Source organism: Leucoraja erinacea, chromosome 22, assembly GCF_028641065.1.
Source record: "Leucoraja erinacea ecotype New England chromosome 22, Leri_hhj_1, whole genome shotgun sequence".
Classification (NCBI taxonomy): domain Eukaryota; kingdom Metazoa; phylum Chordata; class Chondrichthyes; order Rajiformes; family Rajidae; genus Leucoraja; species Leucoraja erinaceus.
In genome coordinates this window covers 17,695,060-17,707,108 of record NC_073398.1, presented here as the reverse complement: position 1 = coordinate 17,707,108, position 12,049 = coordinate 17,695,060, and the positions used below count along the sequence as shown (strand labels likewise).

General features: G+C 40.4%; 1 protein-coding gene across 7 annotated transcripts in view; it reads right to left on the bottom strand.

Annotated features, from left to right (window-relative positions):
* Positions 1-12,049, bottom strand: part of tafa5a (TAFA chemokine like family member 5a) — a 599,853-nt gene that overhangs the window by 18,837 nt on the left and 568,967 nt on the right. For 2 of the 7 annotated variants that reach the window (XM_055653039.1, XM_055653043.1), the window contains exon 4: positions 6,178-6,254. The exons of the other annotated variants lie outside the window; for them this stretch is intronic. In XM_055653039.1, coding sequence (XP_055509014.1) covers positions 6,219-6,254 — 36 coding nt within the window. In that variant the 3' untranslated portion in view covers positions 6,178-6,218. The remainder of the gene's footprint in view (positions 1-6,177; positions 6,255-12,049) is intronic. 7 annotated transcript variants of the gene reach the window in all.

The following is a 12,049-nucleotide window of genomic DNA, read 5'->3' as shown; positions in this document are numbered from 1 at the left end:
CAGAGGAAGATGTCAACTCTCAGAGGGCTGTGAACCTATGAATTACCCACCTAAAAAGTTATGGAGGTTGACCCATGGAATATAATCAAGGCTAAGACAGCTAGAGTTTTGGACTATTGGTCAGGCAACAGTTATAAGAAACAGGCGATTGGAGATGAGGCCAAGATCAGCTAAAGAATGAAATTTTAAAGCTGGACCAGGCTCATGTTACTGATTGTATGCCTCATTGTCACCGTCCCCTCAGCTAGCAATGTACCATTCTACATTTCTTTGGCCATTGTCCCCTTTGATCTGTGTTTTCAAACATTACCCTTCCGTATCTCTATGTCTCCCTCTCCCGACTCTCAGTCTGAAGAAGAGTCTCGACTCGAAACATCTCCCATTCATTCTCTCCAGAGATGTTTCCTGTTCCACTGAGTTACTCCAGCATTGTGTCTATCTTCGGTGAAAACCAGCATCTGCAGTTCCTTCCTACACCTGAAATGCTGTGACCCAGTCCATCACACAAACTCAATCTCACCCTCATCAATTCCATCTACACTTCACGCTACTCAGGAAAGCAGCGGACATAATCAACATAAAATTTATACTCTGCACATTCCCACTTTGTTCGCTCGCACATCGGTAAGAAGATACTAATGCTTGAAAGCACACATCATGAGATTCAGGAACAGCTTCTTCCCCAATGTTATCTGACTATTGAATGGTCCTCTCATAAGCCAAGAGTGTAGACCCGATCTCCCAACCTACCACAATAGAGCCAATGTACTTTTTTTTGTATCTGCACTTGAACGTTTCTCTGTATATGTAACACTATGCAGTCTGTACGTAGTTTGTACGTTCTCCCCGTGACCGCGTGGGTTTTCTCCAGGAGCTCCAGTTTCCTCCCACATTCCAAAGACGTACAGGTTTGTAGGCTAAATGGCTTCAGTAAATTGCGCTCCATTTGAAGAGCAGGTTAAAGACGAGATTTTACACACTCTGATGGTGGCGCAGCGGTAGAGTGTGGTTCTCTTTACACTAACATGTTGTGCAGTGTGACGGATAGTGTTCAACATGGCTTGATTATCCTCATATAGTATGGTTTAGCTGGATAACGGTTTTTCACTGTATCTCAGTACATGCAACAATAATACACCAGTATGTCTCGATTGATCGAAATCTCTTGAACAGTTCTTCATTCAGCTACAAGGATGCAGGTTTTATATACACAATGGGGTGCCATGGTGGCGCAGCGGTAGAGTTGCTGACAGACAACGCCAGAGACCCGGGTTTGATCCTGACTATGGGTGCAGTCTGTACGTAGTTTGTACGTTCTCCCCGTGACCGCGTGGGTTTTCTCCAGGAGCTCCAGTTTCCTCCCACATTCCAAAGACGTACAGGTTTGTAGGCTAAATGGCTTCAGTAAATTGTCCCCAGTGTGTCGGATAGTGTTAGTCTATGGGGATCGGTAGTCGGCGCAGACTCGGTGGGCTGAAGGGCCTGTATCTCTAAACTAAACTAAAAGTATGTTATGAATATCTGTTGTTACGCCAGGGATTTGTTTTTACTTCATCAGACTGGGTATCCAAGGAGGATGACCATTTTGGACACTCAAATACCCATCAACCATAGCCACAAAAGACCCAGCTCCTCTATCTTGAGGGTTAGGCTGCTGTGGACCAAGTTGCTGTGATGCTATCAAATGCAAAGAGAGCTTGTAAAGTCCCAATACTGGATCCCCTGCCACACCTGCCTGCTGTTATTACTGTCCAGGTGCTCTGTAATGCCTTTTTTTGTTCCCTAAAAGCGGTGTTCCTCTCTTTCAAAATTATATTGCCTTGTGCCTTCATAAATAAAATGGAATATTAGGCTTCCATTTTCTTGGACGAGACATGAATATATTTGTTCAAGTTAATCTTTCCAAAAAATAAATTGCTGATATTACCTCAGTGCAAAATTGCTTTGTGCAATGTTACAACACGACCAACATTTCCAATTTTAACAACATTACAGCTTTTTGACTGCATTTCAAAAAGCTGTTAATCGGCAGTAAGTGATTTGAGAAATCCTGAGGTTATGATAATGGCATCTAAATGCAAGGTTTTTCAAAACAACAGCCCACCTAATTTGACAGTTTGACAGAAAACACATGCACATGCACATGCACACACACACACACACACAAAATACTTTATATTTGTATGCTTTAACACAAAAGTCTTATTGTGATAATCTGGGACTTGGCACCTCACACAACATAGGGCAAAATGAAATAACTCCGTGAAGATGTCAACTGCTACAATTGAATTTAAGTCCGAGTCAATGGCAGACCCACGATTTGAAATTTTAACAACCAGTTTGGTTCTGCTGTGATGCTGAGCAGTGATAAAAATAGGAAATGCTGAAATAAAGCACTCAACAAGTCAGTCAGCATCTGTGGAAAGAGACACTGGAATACTTTTTCAGGTGGGAGATGCTTTGACCGAACTGGAAGAGAAAGTTTTAAGTTGTACAGAAAGGGGGGAGAGATGGATGAGACAAAGAGATGCCCCGTGGCAACCTTAGCCTCACCGTGTCAGAGATATTGCCTTTGGCTGATCCATCCTGTTTTTTTGCAACATAAAGCTAAAATTTGCAAACTGCCGTGTTTTCTTTCTTTCCCAGTTCTGACAACGAGTCTTTGATGTGAAATTTTAACTCTGCTTCTGCCCCTAATGAAGCTCGGGCATTTATCTTTCTTTCAGATTTCCAGAATCTGCAGTTTTTTTGTCATAGTCATACAATGTGGAAACAGGCTCTTCGGTCCAACTTGCCCAAACCACCCAACACGTCGATATGGTGTTCATTTCATGAATTGGTTTGGCATCTTTTGTGTTAAGGTCTGGTTTTTGTAGGAACAGAAAGTAAATAGTTATTCATACCTTTATTTGAACATCAGCAAGTAAGCCTTTGCTCACTTTATTTTGCTGTGAAACTGACAAAATAATTGTCGAGTGCAGTGCACAAAATTCACTTTGCTCGTCATCCCACTTGACATAACCAGGGCCCCAAAGACATGAATATACCTATTTCTGATGCCACTGTTCATAAACTATAGCCAAAATTACTGTGAAGGTAAAATGAGAATATACCTCTTCTGGTAATTGAAGAGAAAATAAATCTACACTAGAAGGAAACAAAACTCTGTGTATAAAACCCAAAGACCAGGAAGAATCCTCCCAATTATTCTCAAGAGCTATTTGCAAAAATAATAATTATTTGATGAATGTCGATTAAAAATGTGCTTAACTGCCGTGTTTAAAGCCCTGACAGGATGAAGCACCAATTATCTTGGACAAGAGGTTGTTCGAAAAGATCATATTATAAGATGACGATTATGTGAGTTGGTGACTGCACTCTTCTGACAGAATCATTAACTATTTAAAATTGGTTAGTTAATGGAACTCTTTTAATACTGGACTGAATAATTCGATATAAATGCATTGAATACCCTCCTGTTAATTTAGCAGAAATTTCCACATTCATTTTTGGTTACTTAAGCCATTGTTGCAAGCTGCCAGGCAACGAGAATACATGCAAAATGGAACCTGCTACAGTGACAGTGATAGCAGCTGAGATACATTGCAGGTAAGCATTAACTCGAGGTACATCAAGGAATAAATGTTGTTTGCCCAGCAGAAAAACACCCATCTAACTCCCACCATCTAACCAAGCAGTGCCTCAGGCCATTGTTATTCATGGGCTTTCTGTGCACAGAAATGTTAATTCCAACAGGTAATAACTTCTCATAAGGTACATAGATAAGTTAAACACAAAGTTCTGGAGCAACTCAGCAGGTCAGGCAACATCTGTGGAAGAATGGTCATGATTAGAAATGTCATCTGTCCATTTCCTCCACTGATGCTGTGTGTCCATTTCCTCCACTGAGCTCCTACAGCACTTAGAGTTTTGCTCAATATTCCAACATCTTCAGTTCTTTCTGTCAACAGATACATTAGTCAGTTCACAATTCAGGTCTGAAGACTATACAGATGCTTGCTGATCCGATGAGAACTTCTTGCCTTAAATGCCTTCATTTCCTCATTTCTGGTACAGTGTACTTTGCTTTTTTTTTAATTAATGGTGTAGTTGTTCCTTTTGAGCATTAGAGCACAGAACAGTTCAGTAGAGCAGAGGAGCAATTCAGTCCACAATGTCCATGCTGAACGTGATGCTAAGTTAAAGTAATTTCCTCTGCCTGCCTAATCTCCTCTGTGATCCATATCCATCCAATCTCTGTATATCCACGTGCCTTTCTCAAAGCCTCCTTTCACTAGATTTTGTGTGAAAGGGATTGGTGGGGAGCAGTGGGGATATGAATCAGGGATATGACTGAATGTACAGAAGAAATCTACATGGGAGAGCTTGAAATTGCAGTGGTTGGGGAATTACTGCAGAATTAACATCAATGATGTATGCAATAGGGAGAAGTTAGAAATAACGTTTTTAACTTGGAACCCATGCTATCCTGATTGGGGACTTAGCTTGCAAACAACAGTGGAAGAAAAAAGACATATAATGATTAAATCCATTAATGTTGAAGAAGATGATATTTTCCCTTACAGTACAGGACCATGTGGTCTGTTGAATAGAGTGGTGCTAATACCATTTGCCAAATATCAAACACTAATCATCCAACCCCTCTTCCTCACTGCCATAGACTTTCACCATCCAACCAAGCCACAGTGTCTCAGGCCATTGTTATCCACTTGTCCCCTGAAGATCCAAGGACAAAGAGCATTGTCCTCCAATCTGACACAGCCCCATCTGCCTCCTCACCATGGTATAAATGTAGGACTGCCCAGATAAACACATTGTTTCAGATTGGACTTGAAGCAACCTACCAAGACTTTGCATCTTTTTGTTTCTCTAGCCAATCACTAAATTTCGCAGCACTCTCTAACCTTTGAGCGAAATCCAGTTTTCTGGCTTTATCAACCTCCTTCTTCTAGGAACAGCGTGTTTTTCACCCTTCAGCTCTCTTTAAGATGACCTGTGGGCCATGAGCTTCAACCCATTCCTATCCAAAGTCGCAGTCTTTGTCTCCTCCCATTGAGTAATGCTCCTTTGATTTACTTCCTTCTAAGGACGTGCTGGTGTTTGGAGAGGGTGCAGTGGAGGCTTACGAGAATGATCCCAGGGATGATTGGGTTAACCGTATGAGGAGTGATTGAAAGCTCTGATCTGATGTTATTTTTTGGATGTTGGTTCCTATGTAATGCTTTTAAAATTCTTTCCAGTAAGACATTCAGAAGTTTTAGTGTCCGGACCACTGCAATCATGTCATTTTCCATCTTAACTACTTCAAATAGTGGAAGATAGCGGAAGGGACTGCACACTAACTGTAGCATGCTGATGTATCTTCAGAACCTTGAACCACCAATAAAATGTAGGTACGTCAAAAAATAATTGGTATCCAACCAGTGAAAATGGTTAACGGATGAGTGGACTGTCAGCAAGTGGAACAATTGTTTTGATAATGGCAATTATTATCTAAGATTGTTGCAGTCCCACGCTCCCATGATATTATTAGCAACAACAGAAATTAATTTTTCTCAGAATAAATTTATTTCCTGTCATTTTGTATGTAGTGCACTTTCAAGTCAGATCTACAGTAGTTTGAACTCCTGCTCGGGATGGTTAATAAGCAACTGGTTGGGAACCTAAACATTCAACACAATGTATTCAAAATGATAATGCTGCATTTCCTATGGATTATTTTTGTTTACAATTCATTCATTCGTTCCAGCATGCAAATATTTCCAAAAACACTTGCCTAAACAACTTCATATATTGAATGCCACAAAACAATTTCAGCAAATCGCATAAAATTAATTTGTGAACATCATTTTCAGAATGACCAATGCTATCGCATTGTCACAGATGATTGCAAGATTATAACCACCATAAAGAGCAAAATAAGCATTAATTTTAGTATTTGGTTTGAGACTACTGACTTAGCATGAATGGTAACTTTTCTTCTACTTTTCATAAATTTAGTCAAAATCAGATTTAAGTGAGGTTATCTTGATGTGTTTCCTATGCAAGTGTCACTTCTGGTCCCGTAAAATGCTGAGACCTGTATTCGTTACTGTGCCAGCCCATCTATACATCTCAGCCATAAAACCTGGTACCAATTAACAGCGGGAGTTCTACCTTGCCTGCTTAGAGTCTGAAGAAGGGTCCCAACCGAAACGTCACCTATCCATGTTCTCCAGAGATGCAGCCCGACCCTGGTATCATAAAAGCAAATGGAACAATCGTTTTTGTTCACCAACATATTATACATCATTAAACATGATTGTGAAAATCATGTGAAGAACCATTAATATGTCATTAACTTGGGACAATGTGATATAGTCCATCAGCCACTTTCAGTTCCCTCTAAAAAAAGTGAACATATCCCTTGTGCACTGCCTTTTTAACCATCAAGTCAAATAGCTGGCTTATGAATGACTACAAAACCATAAGATAATTGAAGGGTTTTAATAGCATCTGTTTCAAATCTCCGGTCTGCCCTAGTTAGTCTCTCGGGTTCATTTGACTGGTTCCTCGGATAATTGGATCTTTTGTCTGTTATAATCAGGAGCCTGTCTTTAATGCCCAATATCAAGGTCTATGATAATGTGACCTGGAACTAGAACAATGAAGTGCGATATTAAATCGACTGGATATTTCAATCTCCCTGTCTATATTACTGCTGTCTTTGGAAGCTGGATTGATCGGCACTTTGAGAGAAACTCAAATACAAATTATCTGACGGCTTTATTGCTCAATTGTTAAATGTGCAAACAGAAATATCGTAGCAATCTCTCTGTACTTTGAGTATTCTATATGATTCCTTATGCTAACAGAATTAATTAAACATGCATTTCCACCTCCGGTGGTGGACTAATTACTGTACTATATTATAGATTAGATTATTCAGACTATTGGTCAAAATAATCAAATTTTCCCAAAATTCTGAAGTAAACTGCACCTATCTTAAGATAATAAAAAATAAAAAGCTGGAAGTATGACATTAAAACAGAAAATAGCAGAAATACTCAGAAGGTTAAGCAGTATTTGTAGAGTTAACATTTTAGGTCAAATACACATGACAGTGGCAAGGATCTACAACCTGTAATATCAACACTTGTTCCTTTGTCCTCAGATGCTGTCTTGAGATAACTTTGGCTATCTGTCTTATTTGGCAATGGTCTAGTTCAACATACCTCATGTCTTCTGACCCCTATCTTGATTAGAATTAAAGATTTGCACTTTGATTCCCTCCTTTGACTATTTCCCTACAAAACTCACAGGTAGCTAGTTATCTGATAACTGGATACAATCCACAGTCAGATATTCTCACATGATTATGAGTAAAGAGAGAATACTCATCAGTGGCCCGGATTACCAACTGTCCTGTTTTGAACTGAAAATAGACACAAAATGCTGGAGTAACTCTGCAGTGTCCTGCTTTGAAGATTGGATCCTATATTTAAATAGAGAACTGATGCCTCAGATTAATTTACTATGGTTCATCTCTTAAATGATGCAGCTCTATAGGACTTTGGTTAGGCCGCATTTGGAGTATTGCATGCAATTCCGGTCACTCCATTATAAGTAAAATGTGGAGTGCAGAGGAGGTTTATTGGAATGCTATCTGGATTAGAGGGTTTCAGCTACAGTGAGCGGTTGAATAAACTTGGATTATTTCCTCTGGAACATCAGAAGTTGAGGGGGAGAATTGATAAAAGTATATAAAATTATGAGAGGAATAGATAGAGTAGACAGTCATGACCTTTTAGAAATGCCCAACACTAGAGGGCATAGCAATAAGGTGAGAGGGGGAAAGTTAAATATAAATGTGCAGGGCAAGTTTTTTTACAGGTGGGGGCCTGGAATGCATTGCCAGAGGTGGTGGTGGAGGTAGATACAATAGTGGTGTTTAAGAGACATTCAGATAGACACATAGATGTGCAGGGAAGAGAGGGATATGGATCATGTACAGGTAGATGAGATCAGTTGAACTTGGCATCATGTTCTGTGCAAACTTTGTGGCCCAAAAGCCCCGTTCCTGTGTTGTTTTGTTTCATGTTCTACATTCTTCTCCTTTATGTAAACATCATTCCGGTCAGATTGTAGTTAAACAACTCTGGAAAAGCGTTTGGCCCCTGAGTCCTCAGAAAAATGCAGTTAATAGTCAGTGTTATTAACTTGCTGCTGACTGCATACACAAAGCTAAACTCACTCCACAGCAAGAACTTTCTGATACCACATGAATGATTTATTCACAGTGAGGTCGAACAAACCCCACCAGAAATAAGCCCCCCCGCAAAAGACCAACAGTCAATTAAGCCATGCCCCTGATCAACCAGTTGACAAATACTATGTGTAGAGCAACATTTAACCTGCAATGTTTTGTATTTTTCAAATGCAAAGTCAACAAATCTATGATGTTATCTCACTGGCAAATGACAGCGTCTGGAGAGTCAACTCAAGAGTAATGTGTACCAATAATGAAACAATAAAATTCTTACTTGCAGCAACATAACAGGCCTTAAGAACAATACACATAGGTAATATATAACACAAACAAATCAATATAGAGTTATGTTCCAAACAGATTTCTGTACAATGCCCTCCATAATGTTTGGGACAAAGACCCATCATTTATTTATTTGCCTTACTCCACAATCTGCGATTTGTAATAGAAAAAATCACATGAGGTTAAAGTGCGCATTGTCAGATTTTATTTAAAGGCCGTTTTTATATATTTTGGTTTCACCATGTAGAAATTACAGTTGTGTTTATCAATTGTCCTCCGATTTCAGGGCACCATAAAGTTTGGGGACACATGGCTTTACAGGTGTTTGTAATTGCTCAGGTATAATTGCCTCCTTAATGCAGGTATAAGGGAGCTCATGGCACCTAGTCTTTCCTCCAGTCTTTCCATAACCTTTGGAAACGTTTATTGGTGTTTATCAACACGAGGACCAAAGTTGTTCCAATGAAAGTCAAAGAATCCATTATGAGACTGAGAAACAAGAATAAAACTGTTAGAGACATCAGCCAAACCTTAGGCTTACCAAAATCAATTGTTTGGAACATCATAGAGAAGAAAGAGAGCATTGGTGAGCTTACTAATCACAAAGGGACTGGCAGGCCAAGGAAGACCTCCACAGCTGATGACAGAAGAATTCTCTCTATCTATATATAATTAAATGTCTCATCTTAATCACTTCCTGTCTGCGCTGTATATTGATTTTAGAAAAAATGCTACAATATATTGCTATTATTTTTGGCCATCTTACTCACAGTCCCTCCTCCGCTGAGCAGGCCCTGAGACTTTTCCCATTGATGAAAAATAAAAAAGTAATGAGTGTATAAAACCCCGAATGCCTGGACATGACTCAGTCATTTTGCAAAATCACGACGGAGAGGCCATGACTCTCATTCTAAGCTGTGAATCCACTGAACTGTGAGTCTGCAATGCACTTGCAAAAAATGATTTGTTAGCCCTTAATGAAAATGAAATGAGTTGTTTGGCCTGCCCTGTGCTTGAAACTGCAATGGCAATGGAAATTAAATGAAAATGCAATAAGCTGTTTGGCCTGCCCTATGCTTGAAACTGCAATGGCAATGGAAATGAAATGAAAATGCAATGAGCTGTTTCGCCTGCCCTGTGCTTGAAATTGAAATGGAAATGAAATTAAATGAGTTGTTTGGTTGCCTGAAACCACTAATTTCGGCCCATAAGGCCGCTATTAGCCAAGAAACCAGTCCCTTTTGCCCAAAATCTCATATTAGTACAGGAGCAGCATTTTGGCACAAAAGGCCAGGAAAAGTCCAGAAAAATTGCTTTTCACTGCGATTTTACTCCAATTTTTTTTAAGAGCTTCTTCGGCCCATCGGGCCTGTACTAGCCCAGGAGAATTCCCTTCAGCCCATCAGTAAGTATTTCCCCTGCAGGTATTAAACCCTCAGCCCAGTATTTTCTCCCTCCCTTCATTGACTCCTTGTGAGATCCAGTTTCCTCCTTCATTGCTGTGATCTGCAGAAAAAGATGAAACATTTCTAAAATTGATTCTCCACCCTCTCCCCCTCCTCTCTCACAGAGTCTCTCACCAGTTTTGGGCAGAATATCTGGCAGTTTCTGAGCTGCCAGCCCACCGGGCCTGAGTGACTGAGCTGCCAGCCCACCAGGCCTGAGTGACTGAGCTGCCAACCCACCAGGCCTGAGTGACTGAACTGCCAGCCCACCAGGCCTGAGTGACTGCGCTATCAGCCCAAGAATCCATTCGGCCCACAATGTCCATACTAGCCCTGGAAACCAGTCCCTTTGCCCCCAAAAACACCCATACTAGCACTCCAGAAAGCCCCCCTCTCCCCACTCTGGTCACCAATATTGGAATTGGTAGAGAGGCGGAATATTGCATTGGGGGACTAGCCCTCCCGTGTGAACATGGGGCCCAACGGGTCCCACTTAGTCTAGTAATAAAGAAAAATCCCCAAACACCTTTCTGACAGATCAGAAACACTCTTCAGGAGTCATGTGTGGATTTGTCAATGACTACTGTCTGCAGAAGATTTCATGAACAAAATACAGAGGCTACACTGCAAGATGCAAACCACTGATTAGCCGCAAAAATAGGATGGCCAGGTTACAGTTTTCCAAGAAGTACTTACAACAGCAACTACATTTCTGGAATAGGGTCTTGTGGACAGATGCATTGAAGGTCAACTTATATCAGAGTGGTGGCAAGAGCAAAGTATGGAGGAGAGAAGGAACTGCCCAAGATCCAAAGCATACCACATCATCTGTGAAACATGGCGATGGGGGTGTTATGTCCTGGGCATGCATGGCTGCTGAAGGTACTGGCTAACTTATCTCCATTGATGATACAACTGCTGATGGTAGTAGTATAATGAATGCTGAAATGTATAGACACATCCTATCTGCTCATCAAACAAATGCCTCAAAACTCCCTGACCGGCGGATTATTCTACAGCAAAACAATGATCCCATACAAAGGTACACAAAAAAGCTGGAGAAACTCAGCGGGTGCAACAGCATCTATGGAGCGAAGGAAATAGGCAACGTTTCGGGACAAAACCCATCCCATATATACTGCTAAAGCAACAAAGGAGTATTTTCAAAGCTAAAAAATTGTCAATTCTTGAGTGGTCAATTCAATCACCTGATCTGAACCCAATTGAGCATGTCTTTTATATGCTGAAGAGAAAACTGAAGGGGACTAGCCCCCAAACAAGCATAATCTAAAGATGGCTGCAATACAGCCCTGGCAGAGCATCACCAGAGAAGACACCCGGCAACTGGTGATGTCCATGAATCGCAGACTTCAAGCAGTCATTGCATGCAAAGAATATGCAACAAAATGTAAATCTATTAATAGATTTAATGTATATGTCCTGCTCTGGTTTGATATACCAAAGTGCAATGTTTTACACTTGGCAGAGTTAAATTCTATTTGTCATTCCTTGGCCCACCTTCCTAACTGATTTAGATCTTATTGTAAGCTTAGATATATTTCCTCACTGTCACTATACCACCAATTTTGGTGTCACCTGCAGATTTACAAATAATATTAACGGCATTTTCATCCAAATAGTTAATATACATAAAGTCCAGCACTAAACCCCGCGGCACTCCGCTGGGCACAGGCCTCCAATCAGCAAAATGACCCTCCATAACTACCATTAGACGCCTTCCTTCTTGAATACAATTGGCTACGCACCTCTGATTCAATGTGATCTATCTTTCCAGACTAGCCTACCATGCAGGACCTTGTCAGGGGCCTTGCAGGAGTCTCAGGGGAAACATTTAATTCATTTTCTTTAATACTTCAGTTTAACTGAGAGTGTTTGTGTTTCTATTGTTTTGTTTATTTATATTGTAAATCATTAGTAAAATTTTAAGAAGTTCTTAAAGGGTCCCACAGTTTTGACAGCTGGAATAGCTGGGACATTGGTGATTTGCTGGCTATTACTTTCTTTTTTTTTTTAATACAGCACAAAACAGTAC